Source organism: Camelus ferus, chromosome 19 (assembly GCF_009834535.1).
Source record: "Camelus ferus isolate YT-003-E chromosome 19, BCGSAC_Cfer_1.0, whole genome shotgun sequence".
Taxonomy (NCBI): domain Eukaryota; kingdom Metazoa; phylum Chordata; class Mammalia; order Artiodactyla; family Camelidae; genus Camelus; species Camelus ferus.
The window spans coordinates 38,374,342-38,398,467 of NC_045714.1; the positions used below are offsets into that span (position 1 = coordinate 38,374,342).

Genomic DNA, 24,126 nt, shown 5'->3' on the forward strand with positions numbered 1-24,126 from the left:
TACTGGAGATCCTAATTCAAAAGGTTTGGTGTGGGGCTAGGACATGTGTCCCGAACATAAGGGGAAACAGGTTCCTTCTAGACTGAAGAAGGTACTGTATGTCCACTTAGAGAGGAACAAGTTCAGGGTCAGTCAGTTAAGCCCAAAGGGAACATGCTTGGTCTACTCTGAAAAATGTCTACAGGGTTGCCAGAAATACTGCACAAGGAGAAAAGTTGAAAGGCCCAGCTGATTTTAGCAAATCCCTAGTTCAGGTATAACATGTTCAATTTAAGGTACAAAAATCCATCTAGACATAACTTTGCAAATCTTTTCTATTTCAACAAAAGGAAAGCTCCATCTCACCCCATACCAAAGAAAAGAACACAGGAAGCTCGGACTAGAAGCCAGAACTTCACAACTTTTGGTGTTACACCTCTTCCATCAAATAGAAATTGAGAACAAAAGTACTTTTTGTTTTCAACACCTCATTTTCTAAAAAGCACAATAATTTAATAGAGGCATTTCTGTTTTCCAGGAACCTACTCATTCCTGGGTTCTAAATGTCATCTAGCAACTGAATGCAGGATACCAAAATGAAAAATGCACTCCAATCACCTTAAACTGTGGTGAATTTTAGAAGGATAAGACTGAAACAATTCTAAGCAACAAAATATCTAAAATACATGTTTTACCTATTCATAGAGCATAAGGGAATCACAAAATGGACTTGATTTGCCATTAAATCTACTGATATATTTCAGAAGATCTAAAAACAAGAAGCTTGCTTTAGTGTATTTTTCCACTCTATCTTGGAAATTAATCCACATAGTGGGTTTGCTTCCACTTTACAAATAGCAGTTACATGCACAATTACAAATACCTGCTATAAAAATATAGCATATTATTATGACAAGACAGATTTCTTATTTACTAGCCATTCCAATCACTTGGAATTTCAAGATAAAATGTCTGACAATAATCCTTTATCAAGAAGCCAAGGCACAAACCAGAACTTGATCATTTCCACTCCTCATCTGATAATAAATGTCCAAAAGTGAATTTTAACTTTGTTCAATAATCAGTCTTTAATCAACAAAAACCAGGGTACAGCAGACCTAAGTTCTTCAGATTCAAAGGAAACAAAAAATCAGCACCGTTCAAATGTTCACCTCAGCAATGGGCAACAGAGAACCAATCATAATGGGCACAAGCTACAAGCAGCATAATGACATTATGGTAGGTAGGCATTACAAGAAAAAAATCAGCTTCATCAACTTGATTTTGTCCCCATCCCCATGTGGATCACATTTCAGATTCTGGGATCATTCTTAATAAAACTGAAGCATTCTTCTGACACTGAAGGATATATAAACCTTTGATAGCATTATTACTCAACTTTCTAATTAACCTCCAGTCAGTACTCAAGGCAACAAATCAAGACATTTCTAAGTAAGATACTTATTCCTCTTGCCAAAAAAACTAAAATATTATTTTTTAATCCCCCCAAATGCTAACAAAAATGTTCATTATTTTACTTGATTTAAACTTCAGAGAAACAGTATTTCTTCTATTCTAGCAAACCGCACTCATCCTCACTATTGGTTTTAAGACTTAAAAGCTGGCTTTAAACTTAACGAACTTAACTCCATGCAAACCGAAAGGTATATATGTAGTGGTAGTAAAATTTGACAAAATTACAAATTAAACGAACATATTTTTCTGCTTCGTTGACCTAAAACACTTAACAACATTCATTTATTCCACAAACATTTATCAAGCACTTGTAGACCAGGCAGGAGATTACAGAAATGAACAACAGCATTTTAGGGAGGGATAGCTAAAACCATCTTTTGTGAAACCATTAATGACTTAGAAGTTCTTCCTATAACATCTACAGAAGAAAATATTCATCTAAACTGAAATGATGGAGTGACTATCTACAAAACGGAATAAAAACAGCATGACAGCATAAACATTGTCACTGGATTCTAGCATCTGGAACACACTAGCCCACAAAATTAAGTTTCACGTCTAAAAATTGTACCAACAACCCCCAAACTTATTATGCAAAAATCAAGTCATTCGGCACGTCAAAGAAAGTGAAGGAAACCTGAAGTTTTCGGGTATTAGCACACAATATGTTCAAAGTAACTACCACAATGGTTTCTAAAACAAAGCTTCACATTTTTCACCTAACAGATATGAACATAAGAAAAATTGAAATTATGCATTACAATCAATATGCAAAATAATCAGTATTTAATCAAGCATAAAGGTGATATAAAAACGCATTCCCTGTTTCATTTAAAAAATTGTTTTCTAGTCATAATACTAAACGCATCCTGAATTTTTATATTAACACACCAAACATTTCATTTCAAAGATTTACCGCAAAATTATTTTCACCACTTGTAACAGTTCTTCTCAACTTCTTAATATTCTTGGAAAATGCCTGAACACAATTTCCGTCCACTAAATCCAGAAATCCTCCACACTATAAAACTACTAAATTTCGAAAACAAAGTCTTGTATCACATTTCTATAATTAAAAACCACAGCAAAACAAGAACCGCCTATGTGTCCAGACTTCTAGATTTTAAACGGCCGATGCTGAAATACATTAACAACGTAAACTAGATAACAAAGTCCAAAGCAATTCATGTTGCTAGTACTGCATTTTACAAAAAGCACACCATTTAAAAACATTCAAGCAGGAAGCTCTAAGAGAAATACTCCAGTCACAAGTCTCTGCTTCAACAAAACTTTCAAATGCAATCATTTTTTTCAACAGGTTATACTGACTGGCATTACCCTAATCTTGAATGATTTCTGCCAACTGCCCAATTTACCTTAGGTCATCTCCGGGAATCCGGAGCCAAGGAGGATTTTAGGGTCCAGAGATCTTAACCGAGCCTGCAATTCTCAGGATACAACTCAGTACATTTAGTACTGAATAACCCAGAGTTAACTCTCACCGGAGCTCCTCAGATTTTTCACTATGAAGTATACATAAGAAGCACACATAACGTCCAAACACTTACAATCTAGTAGCTAAACCTCACGCACAAGTGTGCAACCCCGTCACTAACCTGTAGATTCTCAATGCCCCTCCCACCCATTTCACGTGGCTGCAACCTAGCACCTCTAGTCTTCAACAGAGAAACTCAATCCACTCTCCATCAAAATCACCCACCCTCCACATCACATTGGATCTCCTCCTGCTGGAGGTTCTCTTCTAAGGGAAATCTAAACGTGGTGCTCATAGCAGCCCCTTCCCTACTCGGGGACCAAGGGCCTGACATCTTACAATTCTCAGAGGCTCGAGAGGCGGACTCACACCTACGCTACAGGGGCCGGCTTCTCAAACTGCCGACACCCCCGAGGGTAAGCCCCGCCCCAAAGCTGGGCCTTAGAAGCTTTTCGCTGCAACCCCCTCCACCTTCAGGCCACGAAAACGGCCAGTTTCGAAACTTCCGCCCTAGACTCACGGGCGTATACCGACTACAGCTTCCTCCCCACAGGTGTGTCCTGACTGTAGTCCCCTTTTTCTGGTAGGCTATAGGGGCCTCCTTTCCACTCGGGTGGAGGGAGTGTCCTCACTTCGGGGAACAGTTATAATCTCTGCGGCACTTGAGGGCAGAGAGACTCTCGCTCTATAGGGATGTACTGTGTTTTCACTGCAGTTCCCGTTAGTTCACAGGCCGCTGGGCCACCCAGCTCTGGCCTCCTCCCTCTCCGACCAAGGGGGCGTCCTTGCTATGGTCTCGTCCCCTCTTCGGTAGGCAGGCTCATCCTCTTGTATCCTCCTCGCATCCTCTCCGGCCTGAGAGGCGCAAGTGGCGCCCCGGGCCTCCCCGCAGTCATGCCCCGACCCTTTTGTGTGGGGCGCTCACTGCGGCGGGCTCCGAGGCCTCCGAAGGCCCCGCCCCGGGCCACCAAGGGGCGGCTCGAGCCCCGCACAGCCCCGCCCGTTCCGGGGCTGCGGGAGTCTTACCGGGGAGAGCTGCGCGGCACCCGCACCCAGACCCGAGTTACCCCCCGCGCGAGTGCCTCTGCCCTGAGGCCGACAGCCCCAGCCTGAACGGCTTCCCGGAGCCCACAGCAGCCGTCACCTCCTTCGCCGCTTCACAAAATGGCCGCCGGCCCGCTCAGCAGCTCCGCGTTCCAGAAAGGGCGGGGCGGAGTGGTTTACGTCACGAGGCGGGGCGGCACAAGCGCAGTGAGCTTCTAGGACAAGCTCCCGGAAGTTGCCGGTGTTTGCGGGAAGGGAAGCTTTGAGTCCCTGCGTGCGACTTTTGTGCACTAGCTCCGCCTTGGGGGAGAGATTGCGCGGTGGGATCCGCACTAGTATTTGGCTCCGACTTCCTGTAGTTGCGTCACTTCTTCGAGCCTCTACAACAGGGGACTAGAGGGTAAGGGAGGGGAAGGGATTTCTACCTCCCAGGATTTTTGAGGATTAACTAGACTATAAAGTGGTGACTAGTTCTATTGATGATTCCCTGACAAAATAATCAAAAGCTGATTCATTTTTTCTCCATTTAAAATTTTCAGTCCCGGGAAACTTACCCATCAGTCCTCATGAAGCCCTCCACAGCTGCACTGTAGTACTTTATTAAATAAAAAAATTATTCTCGTGCTGTTTTGATCCTAGCAACTCAGACTCCACCACCGCTGCCAATACCCTAATCCCTTAATGTTACCATAATTGAACTAATCTTCCAAGTCAGAAAATGAGTCAACTAACAAAATCAGGAACTAAGTTCCCACAACCCCCAACGAGTTTGGGAAAGGTTTGTGTCGTAGACTACCCTGGTGCTAGCCCTGTACAGCTTTAAAAAACCAGGCAACACTCTTGAACCAAATCTGTATTATATATTATCTTTGTAGGTATAATATAAAAACAAAACCTACTGAATACAATGTGGTATCCAGAATTGGATCCTGAAGCAGAAAAAGGGCATTAGCGAGAAAACTGGTGAAGTCTGAGTAAAATCTGAAGTTTAATACTAATGTACAGATGTTAATCTTTTAGTTTTGACAATGTACAAGTTTTATGTAAGATGTTAAAATCAGAGAAATTGGGTGATGGATATGCAACTCTATGATCTTTGCAAACTTTCTCTAAATTTAAAATTTTTTAAAATAAAAGATTTTATTCAAAAAACTTCTAATTCCATCTCCTCCTTCCCTTATGTATCTGCATTCATCATACTTTAGCCTAGTGGTTTTCAAACTTTTTTGACTATCGCTCACATAAGAAATACATTTGTAGCCTTTATACACATTCAAATATATAACCAAAATAAAGCATGTGTGATGTACTAATTAATTTTTTTCTCTCACTCTTTTTAGTGCTGTTAACTTCCCACCTATGGTTTCAGACCCACAAATGGCAAAACTACTCTGGCTGTTTTGGCCTTCTATCAGTTTCTCAAATACACCACGCTTTTCTATACCTCAGGCCCTTTGCTCTTGATACTCCTTCTCATTTCTCACTCATCCCTAGATGGCTTAGAAATCATGTTTTTGCTTAAGTTACACCTCCTCAAAAAAGCTTTCCTAGTAACACCCAGCATGGTAGGATCGCTCCCTGCTACTTCCTCTCACTACTCTACTTCTGCCATAGCACTCATCTCAACCTATAATAGCCTTATTTGTTTAATTCTTATTTTCTGTCTCTACTAGAATGAAATGCAGGTCCTTTTAGGTCCTGTTAACCAGTGTACCCCCAATAACATAATGTCAGGCACCTGACAGACACTCAAATACTTGCTAAATGAAGAGATAGGCAAGCCGACTTTTCTATGGAAATCAAGTGGCGTGGTAGTCTGTGCCACAATTCCCAAGCACTGCTTGGAATTCCCCCTGAGCCTCTCATAAAGTCACAGAATAAATAGAGGAAGGTGATTTTATTTCTCTAATCTGCAAATTAACAAATGTTTAAAAAGGAACATAAATTACTAGAGTAATAGGTGATACATATTTCTGGCTCCATTAAGTCAAAAGAAAGAAAGGAGGACAAGAACACAAAGGAGACAAGCAAACTTGCTGTTCAGTATATAGCCAATATGACAAGGTAGCCTTTGGAGCCACAAAAAGATTAAATCATAGTTGATTATGCTTGTTTCTGAAGGAGCTGGTCTCTAAGCAGCAGTAAGCAACAACTCAAATGTCCACATACAGCATCAGGGTCCCTGAACAAAGAGCCTTCTTCCAGTTCCTCTGTCTTTCCCCACCAAGGATACAGACATGTCCAGCAGCAATATTGTAGCAAATGTCCTTCCTGTTTCAGGATGAGAACATCAACTCACTATATGACCAGAGAAGGACTCCTGGAGAGAAATGGGGAGTGTTCCCCACCAAAGGAGCTGAGGCTGGAGGAAGATAGTTTTCTTGTGTTTCCCTCTTGGAGGCAGGCCAATGCTGAAGTCAACTGGGCTATACCAATTCTGGTTTGAACACGGAGCACCCACTAGGTGTAACAAAGTGTCTGGCTGTACACAGGTTGATGAAACAAGAGGAGCCAGGCCAGCACAAAGACAGAGGCCCACTCTTCTAGTGTTGGGTCCACTTGATGCTCTTGAGGTCAATGCCATCCTGCACCATTTCCCAGAGAGGGCTGCCAAAGAGAAGAGGTATTTGGATGAGTAAAGGCTTAGGAAGCAGTCAACACTGGCTCATAGGCCCTGAACCCTGACTTGAGTCCATCTGTTATTATCTCTCCTCCATCTTCTTGCCCTGACAGACCCCAAATAAGAAATTAGCAAGTCTTTTTCAGCTATATGTAAGTCTTTTTCAGCTCTAACCTCTCTCCAGCTGCCAACATTAATAACCAGGTACCCCAGACTTGGCTCCAACGGGGCCAAGCCAACAGTATCAGGTGTGGTTATATTTATAAAGCTCTCATCCCACTCCTGAGAGGCTATGGACATAATCTTCCTGGGGGAACCAAGACCCTTGGGACCTGTATAAGTAGCAAGTTTCATCCTCTCTACTAATCCCCACCACAAATGGACTCTTCAGCACTTGTTCCTGGGTTTTGCTCTAGTTCTCAGAGATACAGCTTAGCTCTAATCACCTGGGTATGTAGCACTCTTACCCAGTTCCCACCAGCTTCATCTCCCCAGAATGGGACTATGCTTTCAACATCCCTGGCTCCAATTCAAAAGGCTCTCTTGGATCTTAGACCTGGGCATCCCATCTCACATGAGAACTACTGCTGAGAAATCTCTCCTAGACTCTGATCCCCTACAGCTTAAACACCTTAGATAGTGTTCCTCACCAGATATTACTTCAATGTATTATGACCATGGGATTTGTGGTTTGGATTTCCCCAGTTAATTTTCTTCTAACCAATTTCATTCTATTCTTGGTTTATCTCTCTCCTTACACTATGCATCCCCAGCATGCCTTTCCATTTATGACATTTTCCAAGGATCCTTAAAGTTAGCCATCTCCTTCCTGTCTCTTCTCATTAAGCAAGGTCACTTATCACATAGACCACAAAATAAAACTCTGGCTGAGGGCTAAGGAGACCAGGTTGAATTCAGTTTATAAAGGGTCAGAAGGAATAGGGTGAAGATGCTGAAACCACACAAAGAGGAAGAATAAGTCTTTCCTGGCAGCATAGTTAGTAGAAATGCCCTTTGAGTATAACAGAGAGTACCAGAAAGTCAAGCCAAGGAGGAATCCTGAGCCTAAGAAAGTTAAGTAAGCTATAGATATTAGAGTAATACAACTAGAGTCTGGCAATGAAAATCCAGAGCCCAGAAAGGCCTGGAAGAACTCACAAAGGGAAGTAGGTATATACCTAACTTCCTCACACTCACCAACTAAATCAAGAGAATCTTGAAAGTCAAATTGAACCAGGACAGAGCCAGGCTCTGAAAAAAGTCCAGAAGTCCCAGGGTTCCCATGAGGAAGCAGAGCTCCATGGCTACCAGCAGAACCCCTGGTGGTAGCTGGCTGGTAAAGGGTCTCTTGACTTTTGTAGAGATCTTAATAAAGAAAAGTCTGAATAATGGTTTTTAACCTTTTGAGTATCTGATGAAAACTATGGACTTTCTTCCAAAGAAAATGCATAACTGCACAACATTTAGCATACAATTTCAGGGCTATCATGTACCTCCTGAAGTCCAGCCACAGAACCCAAATTAAGAATCCCTATCTTAAAGAGTTTTCCTATACTTAGTCTACAAATAACAAATTTTGTACTGACATTGCTGCAATGACAACTATTAATACTATCAATAAAATAATGAAAAATCTGAATTTATATAGTTCTTTAGTTAAAAACTAAAAGTGAAAACACTTCTTCATATTCTGAAAACAAGTAGTCAGGGAGATCCACTTTCTTGCTTTGTGGAACCTCTAAATCCTAAAATCCAAGAATTCTCAAGCTTTGGTTTCTGGCAGTGCTAATACACAGCCAGAGGAAAGAGAGGAGCCAGCACTGCAATTTCTTCCACAGGGTCTCTGGTACAATAGTGCACACCTCATTTCTCGAAGACGCTTCACATGGTGAATGCATTTCTCCACTGTGTAGTCCACTTCCTCCTCTGTAGTGAAACGGCCGATACCAAACCTGGGAAAGGCACAGAGAGGAGCACTGCATCAGACTTGTGGCACTGGGGTAAATTCATTCAGCAAATACACAAAAGACATGGAGAGAACACCGTTCTTCCCTTGTAGGTCAGAGTTTATCAGAACATGGTCTGTGGACCACCTGAAAAGAAGCTTCCTACTTGTTCTCCAAACCTAGTGAACCAGAATCTCTGAGTGTGGCACTCAGACCACTTCATCTTTCACAAATGTCCCAGGTGACAGTCAGTGAAGTCCAAGAACCACTGCTCTAGGAACTTTCATGAAGAATGAAGAAGGGGCAAGGAAAACTAGACTGAGGAAGACTCTAACAGGAGATGAACAATACAAGAGGATGCCTATCATTAACGGTTGCAGCTCAACTGACTGACCTGATAGAAGAGTGAGCTAAATCTTCATCAGTACCAATTGCTCGAAGGACATAAGAGGGCTCCAGGGATGCAGAGGTGCAGGCACTGAGGAGAAAGACATATTGCATTGCTTGGTTCATCATCAAATCTGCTTTTGGCCCAAACCTCTAGTCTTGTTTCCACCCCCAGGCCCCTGGAGTCATGCTATGGAGACAAAGGAGACATTCTAATCTGACACGCGTAAAGGTTTGGATACTGCTGGCACTTTCTGGGATGTGAAATTAGCTCCTCTGGCTGCTGTTGAGGATAGGCTCTTTGAATAAGGGCACTGCCAAAGCATGACAGAACGTGATACCACATGATCTGAGTCTGCCAACAAGAGGCAGCAGGGGACTATGTGCTTACTCCCCTACAACCAAATACACCATCTATATCAGCCTAGACAGCAGTTAAACCCTTGATGGCCTCTGGAGCATCCTTGAATTCTGGAAGCCTGTAACAGAACTGCCAGAATGCTAGAACAGATACATGTATCTCCTGGGACCACAAAAGGCACAAAATTCTACCCCAGGAAGCCCTCCTAGGGTAACAAACTTTAACCTGTGCCCAGCCAGCTAAAAACAGTTGCTTACAGGGGGTAGTGGGTGTAGCTCAGTGGTATAGTGCAGGCTTAGCATACACAAGGTCCTGGGTTCAATCCCAAGTACCTCTGTTTAAAAAAAAAAAAGGTACTTACAAAATGACTATTACTCTTAGCCAAGAGCTGTAGCTGTTGTGCCTGTCATCTCTATGCTAGATGGTACTAACCTACCACTTAGAAGCCAGGCTAATTGATCCTGCCACAGTCCCTGTCTATCCAGTCCAACTCACCTCCCCGAGGATAAGGCGACATCCTTAAGTGCCATCAGCAGACTCTCCCCTTCCACATATGCAAAGGATAGGTTGATGCAACCTGGAAGAAAGAACTGCATTGGGAGAAGTTTCAGAGTCTCAGGCTCTTCCAGATAGGGACAGAATGGGCATGTCCATACCTGGGTAATGGTGCTCAGGGTCTCCATTCATCACCACATCTGAAAGGCTCTTCATTATCTTCTGTGTCAGTCGCTCTGCTAACTTTGAGATCCGCTTGTGGTCATACTGAGGAGCAGGCAAGGGAAGACTATGAATAGTGACCATTAACACCTCAGAAACACACAGGACAGGGAGCCCTTCCCTGTGTCCAGAAGTACCAGTGCTTCTGACCCACCTATCATCCTGTGTTACTCATGGAAACCACTGTATCCCCAGCACTGAGCATAGCACCTGGTGTGCAAAGGGGTTCAATAACTGGACACATGGTTCCAATAACCCAGACTAAATGAACTGATAACTACTGAAGGGCCCTGGATTTTGGAGCCCATTACACCTCCCTCAGAACAAGATGCCAGCAGCACTGGGACAAAGATGGTTTTCTTAAACCTCCTCTTCTGGCAAAGATCTGACTCAGTCATGCCAAGAAGCCTCTAAATAGGAGACCCAGCACAGGGGAAGAATTTGTGGGACAGAACTACTCTCCCCATACCTCCATCTCTTTCTGTGCCACCTCACACGCAGCCCCCAGCCCCACCACCAAAGGTGTGGGTACTGTCCCAGACCGCATACCCCGCTCCTGGCCCCCTCCACTCTGGAGGGCCTCCACACGCACACGGGGCCGGCGGCGAATGTAGATGGCACCAACCCCTGGGAAACAAAATTTGTTACAAAAAAGAGAAAAAGGAAAAGGTAGATGAAACAAAGTATCACTTTTCAAAGGGGTTGAAACATTCTTTCAACTCTTCTGTAAGCTTGTAATTTTTCAAAATAAAAAATGTTGGAGGAAAAGGAGAAATACCAGCAAAAGCATAATATTTATCAAAATTATTTAACATCAGGAAGGTTACTACCAGAAGGAGTGATGACCAAAATGGTTTAAAGTAGCTTCCTATGCATGTATAAAATGACATCATACAATGCAGCATTATTCATAAAAGCAAAAATTAGAAACAACTTAGATGTCCATCAGCAGGAACATGGGCAAATCATGGTATATCTGTGCCCAAAATACAAAGTAGGTGTATTAAAGAATGAGGAAGCTCCTTCTATACTGTCACTATAAAATCTCTGAGATACATTGGTAGAAAACTGTGAAATATGAATAATGCCTGTACACCAGTTAAAAAAAGGATACATTGTTAGATGAAAAAAGCAAGATGCAGAACAATGAGTATAGTATGCTACTATTTGAGTAAAATAGGGGAGGTGAGGGAAGTATATACGTGCTTGTAAATGCATAGAATAATTCTAGAAAAATACTCAAGAAACTGCCTCCCCAGTTGGGGAACAACATGGCTGGGAGCTGGGATGTGAGACTTTCCAGTGTACTTTTTGTAGCTTTTGAGTTTTGAACCATATTACCTTGTCTAAATAGAATGAAAATTTAAAACCTTAAGGGAAAAAGGGGTGGGTAGATCAGAATGGAAGTAAAAATTAGCACAATCTCCTAGAATCTATCAAAATTTAAAAATGTGTATAATTTATGACTCAGCAAATCCATTTACAGGAATTTCACACCAAAATATGAGCATGAATGTATAAAGGTATTCACTAACTAGTCAAGGGTTTTGAATGGAGTGAACACTTGCTGAAGGTCATCTTCTCCCACACAGAACAACTGTTGAGGCAGAGACTGCAGATACTATAAAAACTAAGGCAGTGGTACCTAACTATACTATGAAGGACCTTAGTTTTAAAATAATTTTATGTCCTAAACTGCATTTATTAAGAAATATTTCACATCCCCATTAAAAAATAAAGTCAAACTCAAATTCACTAGCTGAACCTCTACAGTTCTCAAGTTCAGAGAGTAGCTGCTCAGATAACCAGCTCTGGATAGTAGCTAGATCTATTTAGATTAGATTCTAAGTTCGAAAAGCAAGAGTTTGGAGTGAGGGATACCCATATGTAAGTGCTGATCAGAGCTTCTGCTCAATATGAGTTAACTGGTTTTATCAAAATAGATTTATCTATAATAAATGCCAATAATGGCAACATTTTAAAGATAGAATGCCTTTTAAAAACAGCAGCTGCCAAAAACACTCTTTATAACCTCTGGAAGCCTTTAGAAGCCAGCTTGCATACTTCCAGGCACTATCACACCTTTTCCCACATCCACCCTGCAGACACAGCTTAAAGTGTGGAGGCATAGCCAGCCACCACAGGCCCTCACCCAAAAGACAGAGGAGGAGTTGTTTGCTTTTGAAGGCTACCTCCACAAAATAGAGGATAATAGACTCTTGCCAAAGGTTGGGGTGAAGAGGCAGAACTCCACCTAGAAAACATTCCTAGGCCAACAGGACCATAGGAGACAGACAAGTATCCTTGAGAGACTAACCTGAGCAGAGACAACTAAATCTAAGAACAAATACCAACAGACATAAAAGCCCACCCAATCTTCCCCTAAGGCTAAAATAAGACACAGGGGGATGAAGGACTCAAAGAATATTGCTCTGCATATCACAGCTGACAAGATAACTGGACTTACCTAGCTAATTTGATATGACAAAACCCTTTGCTCCTCAACCAAATTAACATCTACATGTTCTCTAAGGATTTTCTAAAGAGACCAGGGAAGAACGGTCTGCTATATATAGTAACCACTAGAGTCTACAAGTAGGCAAGTGTTCTTTGCTACTGCTAAACAACATTTGGATTCTGCAGAGCACTAACTTCCTCTGAGAGCAATGATAGTCCCAAATGAATTCCAGGAACATCTGTCAAAGGGTTTGCTGGGAGGCACAGAGAGGAGGAACTCTAGGAGGGGCAGTACCTTTGGGACCATAGATTTTGTGACCACTGATGCTCATGAGATCAATTTTCATGTCATTGACGTCAAGTGGGATTTTTCCAACAGCCTGGGCTGCATCGGTATGAAAATATACCTTTCTGGAACTGCAAATCCGCCCTGAGGAAACAACAGAGGGGAAGAACCAGAGCTCAATGTCAGGAAGTCACCTGGCAGTTGTCCCACAATGTACTAAGAGTTCTAAGGCAAAACTGCCTCTGGCATTGGCCTCTAGCCATAAAGTAAATCAATCCTCTCTTTCTTTTTCTCTTTCTGTCTCTGTCTCATTCTCAGCTCCTTAACTAGAATAAGTAAGAGCAAGTGCAAAGCACCAAATCAAAAACTCCTGATATTTTGATTCTTAAGAATCTTTCTACCTCATTAACACTTGTCTTTCAATATATTAAATTACCTTTTAGAGGCTTTTTGATTTAAAAGGCACAAAGATTAACAGATCTATTTGCTAATGTGGCTAAGAGGTTACAGGGTGAGTGTCTCTGGCTCTAGGTGAGCATAATAAAGAGATGTTCTACAATGAAAAAAGTGAATGAGGTAGAGAAAAAAGGTGGAGGTTTTTTGTTTTGTTTTCAGCACCAACTGCAGGAAAATGAAAACATAACAGGTACTAGACCTGGATTCAAATACTAGCTATGCCATTTACAATATGTCCTTGAACAAGGAACTGAAGTTCTCTTTCCCTTGATTTCCTTACTGTATTCTATAAAGCGTCACAGCTCCTGGTCCAGTCCTGCCCCTCAGATGGATCCCAGTGGTGGGCAAGAATCAGGTCCACCCACGATACTCACCTATTTCTGCAATGGGCTGCTTCACTCCAATCTCATTGTTCACAGTCATGACTGAGACCAGGCTGGTATCTGGCTGGATGGCAGCCTCTAGTTCCTAAGAATATCAGAAGTAAGACTGTATAGTACCAACAAAGTCCTCCCTAACTCGGAATGTAGGCAAACTTAGTCTTGAAAAGGGGCTTTTCCCTACATACCTATCAAAACAGGTAAAATTAAAATAGTGACAACACAAAATGCTGGAGGATGCAAAGAAGCTGGATCATTCATACAGTACTGGTGGGAACATAAAATGGTGCAGCTACACTGAAAAAAAGTTTGGTAGTTTTTGTTTCTTATAAAGCTAAACATGAAATTACCATATGACCCAATAATCACACTCTTGGGCATTTACCTCAGGGAAATGTAAACTTAAATTCACACACACAAAAAACTATACATAAATGTTTACAGTAGCTATTCATATGTTCATTTGGCTATTCATAATAGCCAAAACCAAGAAACAACCCAGATGTCCTTCAATAGTAAATGGTTAAACAAACTGGTATTTCCATTACCTAGACTACTATTCAGCAATAAAAATGAACAGGCTACTAAGACATGCAACAACTTAAATGACTCACCAAAGACTTATGCTAAGTGATAAAAGCCAATCCCAAATTACATACTATATTATTCCATTTATATAACATTATTGAAATTACACAATTAAAGAAATGGAGATCAAATTAGTGGTTTTAAAAGAACAACATGAAGCATCCTTGTGGTGACAGTTACATGAACCCACATATGTAATGAAACTGCATAGAACTAAACACACACACGAGTGAGTATAGGCAAAACTGGGGAAATCAGAACAAGATTGGTAGACTGTTATCAACATCAATATCCTGCTTATGATATTGCACTGTACTTTTGCAAGATGTTCTCTTTAAGGGAAACTGGATAAAGGGTACATGAGAACTCTCTGTATTATTTCTTACAGCTGCATGTGAATCTACAATTATTTAAAAATTAAAAGTTTAATTAAAAAAAAAAGGTTGTCAGAGTAAGCAGCAAAGAACAAAGTAAGTAGTAAAAAAGAAACAAGGTTAATATTAACAACACTGAGGTAGGGACCATCTGACTAAAACATTTATCTTAAAGAAACTATTAATCAACCTCCCAACATCTATTATAATTTCCCTAACACTGGTCTAAGGTAGGTTATCAATGTTATGCTTCTCTCAGCTTCTTATTTGCTTCCTTTATAGCATTTATTCCAATTCATAATTACTTCATTTATTGGTTCATTTACACATTAACTGCCTGATTCACTAGAATGTTAAGTTCCTTGAAGGCAGAAACTAGGCTTGTCTTGTTCATCCCCCTGTCCCTGGTGCACTATGACACAATAAATAGTATGAAGTGAAAGAAAGGCACTATGTTAAGTAATATGAGAAAAAAAAACAGAAAATATGCGCTCCCAGCATTCAAGAAACTTAGACTAGTGGAGAGATAGACATATGCTACAACAAAGCACGTAAAAAGACATTAAATAACTATATAAAATAAATAAACCACAACGATACATTGTACAACACAGGGAATATGGTCAATATTTTATAATAACTATAAATGGAGTATAATCTTTTTTTAAATTAATGGACTGTATTTTTTTAGAGCAGTTTCAGGTTCACAGCAGAATTGAGCAGAAAATACAGAGAATTCACACATAGCCCTCCCCACCCACACATATATACTGAACGGAGTATAAACTTTAAAAATTGCAAATCCCTATGCTGTATGTGCCTGTAACTTACAAAATACTGTACATCAACTATATCTCAAAAAAAAAAAAAGCCATTAAGTAATTGAGGGGATTTACAGAAAGAGGTTAAAAGGGGTTAGAGCAGCCAAAGAGATTTCATGAAAGAGCAGGGATTTGAACTAAGTTTTTAAAAGAGACAGAAGATTAGGTAATTGCAGGAAGAAAAAGAAGAATAGACCAAAGGTAAGGATATATGTGAGGACAGGCCCAAAGTAAGACTGGTTAGGACACATTAGGGAGAGGTGAAGACAGTGTGTCTGAAATGGACAGTTTCATGAAGGGACACAGTGGTTAGAAAGACTAAAACAGTAGGTTACAACCAACATGCCCATTCTGAGACCAGTATTACCCTGATATCAAAACACACAAAGATGTCACAAGAAAACTACAAATCAACAACCTTAATGAAACATAATTATTGAATATATATTAAAAAAATAGGCTTAATGAATATAGATGCAAAAATCCTTAACAAAATACTAGCAAACCAAATCCAGCAACATAAACAAAGGATCACACACACATGACCAAGTGGGATTTAATCCAGGAATACAAGTTCAACATACAAAAAAAAATCAATTAACATATACACCATATTAATAGACCAGAGAGCAAAACAACATGATCACCTCAACAGACACAAAAAACAATTGATAAAATCCAACATCCAGCGGGGAGGGTATAGCTCAATAGTAGAGTGTATGCTTAGCATGCACATGGTCCTGGGTTCAATCCCCAGTACCTCCATTAAGTAAATAAATAAATAAATAAATAAATAAATAAATAAACCTAATTACCCCCTACCCATAAAAAATCCAACACATATTCATGCAAAAAAAAAAAAAAAATTCAACAAACTAGGAAGGGAAGAGAATTTCCTCAACCTGATAAAGGACATTGACGCAAGAATAGCCATGAAAAATCCACAGCTAAGTTCATATAATGGTTCAAGATCAGGAACAAGAGTACCTGCACTCATCACTTTTGTTCAACTTTGTACTAGAAGTTCTTGCCAGGGCAACTGGGCAAGAAAAAGGAATAAAAGGCCACTTTGTTGGAAAGGAAACAGTAAAACTCTCTCTATTTGCACATGACTCTGTCCACAAACTGTATTTTAGGATTTGTCTAGGGATGCTGGTATCCAAAATCTGGTGGACTCACTACCCAAAAATGGACATATAAAGATATGCGCCAAAAAGGGAAATACTCTTCACAAGAACTATACGTCCTCTTTAGAAGGATGAGTGCAGGAAGAGGAGGCCAGAGCTTACCCAACGTGAGAGTGAGCCTCTGGCATCCTGCACATATACCCAGGGGCTCTCACACAAACCAGGAAGCACCAACAAAGCTGAGAAACAAATCCTCCAGAGAAAAGGAAGATGGTACACACTCAAGGGGAGCATACTCTCAGTTTCACTGTGAGGCCTATTTCTCTAAACTTCACCTACCCGCACCATTAGATCTAATCCTTCAAGCTCCAGCTGAGGCTGAAGAGACAGATTTATAGACTGAAGCCAAGGTCCTCCTATTCTGTCCCTCCTACCTTCAGGTCAATGATTCCACTCTTCTTCACTGGGAGGTAGGTGACCTGAAAGCCCTCAGCTTCCAGTGAACGGCAGGAGTCCAAGACACATTTGTGTTCCGTCTGTGTGGTGATCAAATGCTTTTTCCGTGACCTGTAGAACCTGGCCACCCCCTGGATATTGGTGGTGGTGGAAGGAAGAAGAATATAATCAGAGACAGTAGTGACTTCCATCTCAGTTGTAAGGAGTAAGTGGACAAGGGCAGTATGCTCCAACATCAATTCTCTGACAGCAACTGCATGTCCTATAATTCCATTTAATTCTGACACTATCCCAAATTAGTGCAAATCCCACAGGTTAAGGGGCTTAGTCCCACAGGACTGCCTCCACTCCAGATGCTAGCTACAAAGCCCAGGTGTCACAAGCCACCCTCCAAACTTCCCCCGCTGGCTACAAATACAGGGCTTCTCACAGCCCCCTAAGGTTCAATAATTCTCTATGACTCACAGAACTCACTGAAAACACTAAACTTACTGTAATAGCTTTTACATAAAGGATACAACTCAGAAACAGCTAAGCGGAAGAGACGCACAGGGCGAGGTCTGGGGCAGGGAGGGACACAGAGCTTCCAAGCCCTCTCCCCATGAATCTAAGCACGCCACTTCTCAGTACATCCATGAGTTCACCAACCTGGAAGCTCCTCTCACTCTCATTGCCCAGAGTTTTTAGCCAGGTTTCATTACATATGCATGACTGATTAAATCACTGGCCATGTGACTGGGCTCAATCTCGAGACTCCTCCTCCCCAGACCAAAGTTTCAACCCTCTAATCACTTGGGCCAGTCCCTGGAAACTATCTAAGGGCCACCATGAGTCACTTCATTGCCAGAAACTCAGGTATGGTCCAAAGGGATTTGTTATAAATAACAAAAGATATTCCTATCATTCAGGAAACTCCAAGGGTTTTTGAAGCCCTGTGCCAGAACAGAGGACAAAGACCAAACATGCTTTTTTACTATCCCTTAGGTGGAGAAAAGGGAAAATTCCTACCCTTGCATCCCAGGAAAAGCCTTTCTCTTTTATTTCTATTTAAACAACAAAACCTGCAAATGTGGTGATACTGATACCCAAAGCTGGCAATGTGGAAGTGAAACTCATACATTCATTCCTTGCTGATGGCCATATTCACATTATAATCTCTTCAGAGAATCATTTGTAAAGATGTTTTATAAGCTGTATTCACACTCTTTACTGTGATTCCTCCTTGGGGAATTTACCTTAGGGAAATATTTCAAAAGATAGATGAAGCTATAGAGACAAAATGCTTTAGTTATATTTACAATCCTTAAAAAAAATGGAAAGATTAAACACATCCAATAAGAGAGAAATAAACAGTAAATTGCAATAACACAACTCCATGAAAAAGAATGTAGTTATAGTAAAAATTATGGAGTTTGAAATGGAAAAACATAGGACATATTATTAATGGTTATAGAAGAATAAATGTGGCATGCTACAATGTGTGAAAATATTAAAAGCAAATTTATTTTTATGAATAATTTGTTTTCTGGAACAATACTAAACAGAATCAGTTCAAAATTAACTTTGCCAAGCAGGAGTCAGGGTCAAAATAAAGGAGGAAGAAGTAGAAGACCTACATTTTATTTTAAACCTCTCCATAGGATTAAAAAAAAAAAACCTCACCACATATCATGAAAAACTTTTAAAAAACTTAAATAAAATGTGCAACCATGTCCCTCTCAGAGCTTATAAGAGTACTACTTTAAAAGCAGCATATAAAACTAATTAGGCCAAAATTATAACTATATGAAAACTGTATGTTCTTGAGGACAAAGAGCATAAAAATGAAAACATTTAAAAGTTCCCTTCCCCACCTCCTATCTCAGTTACCCACAGTGTTGAATCCTCTAACAGCAGTACTCTACCCATCCAGGAGACTAAGGGGAAAGCTGTCACAGTTATCCTTAGCAATCCTTGACCTCTAGGTTTGGGAAACTGTGGAGACTTTCAAAGCAAATATTTTCAAAGTTTTGAAAATGCTCCCCATTCCAGAAATCATCCTCATCTTTGGAGAGACCTACACCCCTGGCTCTGTGGTCTCTGCAGTTCAAAGAAAGGATGCCTTCCTGCTCTTGGGATCAAGCAAAGTGCTGGCGACTCTGGAGCCTGGCCCTGGTCTAGGCTTCCTCACTCAGTCCAAGGTCAGAAAAACTAATACTGGCAGCAGAACTGAGAGACAATGGTGAGAAGGGGTAGAGCCAAAGTTGAATCTACAGCAGCCTACAATTTATCAGAGCCTTGGTATTTACCTAAGTGACCCTGGTAACTAGACCCAGTCAAATGTGATTATGTTCTATGAAACATCAACAAGACTACGGAGAGTGGAATTTTACTTTTGTTAGCACCAAAGATCTGTATGCCCCAAGGATACAGTGACTAATCTCAGAATGGGTGATCAAATGAATGCAGACAGAAGGTATCACAGTAGCCAGGACTTCAAAATGGGGACATCTAAAGAAACAGGAGGAACTTGCTGCAAACAGATCTAACCAGAAAGAAAGGGAAGGCTGAGAGGAAGGGAGCCCTGAAATCACAGACACAAGGGTGAAGTTGGTAACAAGAAGCAGGGAAACATGCCCAATTACAAGCGTATGCTGGACATCACTGTGATGAGATCAAAAGAATGGGGAAAAGGGTTGAGTCATTATTATTTAATCTCTGAAGTAGCTGTCATCCAGAACACCAAATGGTTAATGGTCTAAGAGCCACCTCCTTCTCTATCCAACTACCTCACTGAACTCAGTTCAACAGGAGCAAAGACTTAAGACAGAGTAGATTCCAAGGGGCTGAAGGAAGCAACAAATCTGAAAGAGTGTGTGTCTGTGTGTTTTCATCATAACAGTGTAAAAGTAGGTAACTATGAAACACATATATGAGCCCAAATGATGGCAAGACACCATTTCCCACGTCAGGAAAGCCCAGATATGCCCTCTCATTCCATTGTCTTACCTTAATTGCTATGTTGTTAGATTCAGTGGCTCCGCTAGTAAAAATGATCTCTCGAGGATCAGCCCCAATCAAAGATGCTACTTGCTGCAGGAAACAGGTATCATTAGTTCCGCAGGCAGGAATGCAGCTGCAGACATAACTAAGAGGTCGGGAGCAAGAACTCCACTGTACTCTATCAACTGCCCAAGAAGCAGCTCTGCACCCATTAGGGTCAGACAAGGGATAGATACAGCTATATCCCAGAGCCCAGGCTCTTTTCCAGCCCTATACAGAATAATAATAATAATAACAACTTTAGTGTTTTTAAAAAGAACTTACTGAGCTCTTAGTATGTATAGGCATCATGTTAATAAACACATCACCAGCATTGTCTCATTTAATCTATCCCAAAACCCAAAGGAGTAGGAACTACTACAATCTCCATTTTCAATATGAGGAAATGGAGGCTTCTAGAAATTAGATAACTTGCTAAAGGTCATTTAGCTAGGAAATGTGGGAAATAATCAAATGCCTTCAGAGGAACTCCAAAGGCCTGCTCTTTGAATCTCTTCCTGAGAGAGCACGCCAAACCATTTCTATCTTCACCCACAGTTACCAAGAAGGAAATATCTCCCACAGGCCACTGAACCGCTAACATCAGAACCTTCTGAACTAACCTGGCGAGCACGTTCCATGGCTGCCTCACTCTCCCAGCCATAAGCATGTGTCCGGGAGTGTGGGTTCCCATAGTAGTTGACTAGGTAAGGGAGCATGGCATCAAGCACCCGAGGGTCCTGAGCACAACAGAAAAAAATCAGTGTCTTTGAGCCTATTGTTAACTCAGGCCCCACTTGACCCCCTCAGACCAGCCCAACCTGCCTCAACACAGTCCCAACCCTTCAGACCCTGTCTAGATTAGGCCTCAAACACTCTTCCAACCCCTCAAATTTTAACCAGATGTTAGCCTAACATACTTCCCTACCAATTCATCTTAAAACGGATTATACTACCATTTCCTCAGATAATCTACAAACACTGCCTTGCCCTGACAGCTGTGTCTGCAGGTGTTTCCACCCCTGCCAAGCAATGTGATCTATGAGGGGCCAGAACATGATAATCCACATGTTGATGAAACCTTGCATGACTATTCAAGTTCTTATCATGTGCCAGGCTCTGTTCTAAAGGTTGCTTTATATCTTTTAACCTATTTAATACATGTCCAAATTCACAGTTAAGTAGCAGTCCAGCTAATTTCAGAGCCTATGCTTTTAACTACTACCATAGGGCCTGCAACAAAGTGATATGACCCAAGTCAACAGCCAGTTAAGTAGTAAAGTTACTTCAAGTGGATTACAAATTAAGCCTCCTGACTCGTTGCTTTTCCCAGCACACACTTCTCAATGGCTTGCACTTCTACAAGGCTTCAGCCATTTCTGTGCACTGCCAATTCTATAATAAAATGCCTATAAACAGCCTTGGGGAAAGCTGCCCGTCTAGCCTTACCAGAGGAGTTGTAGCTTGCACATCCATATACAGAGGTCGCAGCATTGACTCTGCCTCTGGAGCAGTGGCTGCATCTAAGGGAACAGCAGACTGGGGAGCATGGCCTACAACTGACAAAAAATGAAACGGAGTGGCTAAGTGAGAGAAGATGCAACTAACTATGCACACAGGGCATCCAAGATAGCAGAAGACAAAACCGGATGTAGGTGAGATAAGTTTAAAGGGTGCCGAGGTCAAATCTCAGTGGAAAAGGAAACAAAACATCAGAAAACATGAGCAAACTGTAAAAGAAAGTAAGCGATAGAGACAGGGTTCTTGGAGGGGGATGTTTAGACAATATTCGAATTGCGTCCTTGGCATTGGGGGTGGGGGGTGGCCTCTGAAAGGGCAAAACCATTGAGGAATGTGGAGACGGTATGTAAGACCTCCTTCAAAGGTTACTACACGAGCAGCAGCTCTAAAAGTTGGTGACGTCCGAAGGCCGAGCCTCAACGGTTCTGAGGGCCTGCGGGGCAGGGTCTGAAAGTGGAAAAGGGGTGCGCGCAGCGAAGTAAACCGTTCGGGGGACCAGCCTGAGAAAGTTTGAGGGATGCCGTCAAGAGGAAGGGTCAGAGGGTCTGGGGAGCGCGTAGAAGAGGGAGGCTCGGTAAAATTCAGGTGCGTCGCAGCTCCCGGAAGAAAGCTCCGCACCCCTAGGGAGGTGGCAGCGAGCGGGCTCCGGAGCGTACCGCGCAGGCGCAGTCCCCGAGTGGGCGCCTTGACCCTCAGCCCCTGAGCGATGGGCAAGGCCGCCGCTGCCCGCCTCCAAGCGGTTCGCAGCAGCATGGTCCAGAAAGCAGAGCCCCCGACCCGCAACAGCCGCAGTCCTCAGATACAGGCTCCCGGAAGTACTAATCCACGCCCCGGAAGCGATTCCTCGAGCCGTGAGTGCGCTCTGCGTCGCGTTCTGTGCGAGACGTAGAACTGAGCGACGGAGGCCACGAACGAGGTGAGGTGGGGGCGCCGCGGCCCGGGGACTCGAACGCTCAGAGGGCGATAGAGCCGGGCTACGCCCTTATTTTCCTTCCCAGACTCCCCCGAACCCTTGGGCCCCTTCCCAGCCCACCAGCTCCGGCCCCTGCCATACTCTCGGGCTGGCGGCTAGGCCTGTACTTCCCTAACCTTCGAACCCCGCAGATGCCGGTGGCCGTGGGTCCCTACGGACAGTCCCAGCCTAGCTGCTTCGACCGCGTGAAGATGGGCTTTGTGATGGGTTGCGCCGTGGGCATGGCGGCCGGGGCGCTCTTCGGCACGTTTTCCTGCCTCAGGTGAGGGGCGTGGGCAGTGATCTCTGGGCTGGACTACCGGACTTTCCCGCTCCACACCACTCGGCCTGCAGCCAGGATAGAGTCTACATCGTTCCAATTCCCTCGCTGTCCAAGCGAGACTGATATCCTAACCATCTTCAGTCTGGGAGGACAGGTTGGAAACCTCAGTCGTTGAAAATACGAGCTCTGATTCAAACAGCTCTCTGGCCCTTACTCCTTCTGTAATCTTAGGCAGTTTGGAGCCTGGGTTTCAAGTGTAAAATGAGGTTAGTAACCTTTACCTCATAGACTTGTAAGGATCAAATCAGACCACACTTAGCACAGAATCTGGCACATATTAAGTGCCCAATAAGTGTTTATTCCTACCGTCTTACTGCTGTTATATTTACAATTGCGCGTACCAAAACAAACTTGTTGACTAATTTTACTGTACTGGGAACAAGCTAAGGTAGATAAATTCTATACCTTAAATGTTATTTTCACACGTAAGAGTATTATTCCCATTTTTTTCCAGAGTGTAAGTTACCATTAACTGAGCACTTACTGAGTGTCATTGAGGTAAAGTGCTGTTATCACAACAATCTTGTGAACGTTATCCCCATTTTACACTGGACAGCCTGTAAATTGCATAGCTAGTTCTTGAACCCAGGTCTGACTCCAGTCATTAACACTAAGAAATCGTGTAAAAGGTGTCTTTATTGGATTATATATACTCTGGTGGTAAAAACCAGCCACGCCTCCCCCCAAATGGTTTCCACACAGCTGCTGCTGCCTCCCCCAATCTGAAGACAGTTGATACATTAATCAGAAGAATCCACCTAGAGACCCTGATGGATCATTTTCTTTGTCAGTACTACCCCATGTAAGACGAGATAATGTCCTGCCAGACTTCAGCAGTGCCTAATTCAGCATTACCACAAATTAGAAAAGGGCAGTTAATGCCCCTCCCTGTATTTTTGTTCACAATTGGCGCCATCTTGGTTTCCTCCTCTCTCAGGATCGGAATGCGGGGTCGGGAGCTGATGGGCGGCATCGGGAAAACCATGATGCAGAGTGGCGGCACCTTTGGTACATTCATGGCCATCGGGATGGGCATCCGATGCTAATGAGGGCAGTGTTTGCCCACTACATCCACCCCCTCCCATCCCATGTACTATAATAAAACAAGCCTTTAAGTATTCTGAGTTTGTTAGAGGCATTTTTTTCTTCTCACTCTCAGCCTATTACCCAGTTTGGTTATAGATGTTTGGAGGTGGGCTAATAGTTTGGCATCTTGCTTCACAAGACCTGTTTCTGTTAATCCAAAGTTTAAAAAATGTTGCATGCTTGGAGCTCTCCATAGATGCCAGTAAACCCTTATTATTAAACTTTAAAGGTTG

General features: G+C 42.3%; 3 protein-coding genes across 13 annotated transcripts in view; 1 reads left to right on the forward strand and 2 right to left on the reverse strand.

The window, feature by feature from the left end:
- LOC102512707 (RNA-binding protein 12) overlaps positions 1-4,203 on the reverse strand; it is a 33,883-nt gene extending 29,680 nt beyond the window's left edge. For 3 of the 11 annotated variants that reach the window (XM_032462206.1, XM_032462205.1, XM_014562498.2), the window contains exon 1: positions 3,977-4,141. The gene's annotated coding sequence lies outside the window, so the exon portion shown is untranslated. Of the gene's footprint in view, positions 1-3,582; positions 3,608-3,976 lie in introns of those variants that run through there. The other 8 variants (XM_014562501.2, XM_032462208.1, XM_006188586.3 and 5 more) reach the window with 8 other exon arrangements.
- A 1,673-nt stretch (positions 4,204-5,876) lies between these two features.
- On the reverse strand, positions 5,877-22,352 carry NFS1 (NFS1 cysteine desulfurase). The gene is made up of 13 exons (XM_006188590.3): positions 22,169-22,352; positions 21,441-21,550; positions 20,615-20,731; positions 19,959-20,042; positions 16,949-17,101; positions 13,599-13,692; positions 12,778-12,912; positions 10,495-10,652; positions 9,965-10,070; positions 9,804-9,885; positions 8,955-9,038; positions 8,477-8,566; positions 5,877-6,601 (listed from the first exon to the last, which is right to left on the reverse strand). The coding sequence occupies exons 1-13, from the start codon at positions 22,263-22,265 to the stop codon at positions 6,538-6,540; spliced, it is 1,374 nt and encodes a 457-aa protein (XP_006188652.1). The 5' UTR covers positions 22,266-22,352; the 3' UTR covers positions 5,877-6,537.
- ROMO1 (reactive oxygen species modulator 1) lies at positions 22,289-23,927 on the forward strand. Its single transcript, XM_006188592.2, has 3 exons — positions 22,289-22,428; positions 22,617-22,747; positions 23,745-23,927. The coding sequence occupies exons 2-3, from the start codon at positions 22,617-22,619 to the stop codon at positions 23,851-23,853; spliced, it is 240 nt and encodes a 79-aa protein (XP_006188654.1). The 5' UTR covers positions 22,289-22,428; the 3' UTR covers positions 23,854-23,927.
- Positions 23,928-24,126: the final 199 nt, after the last annotated feature.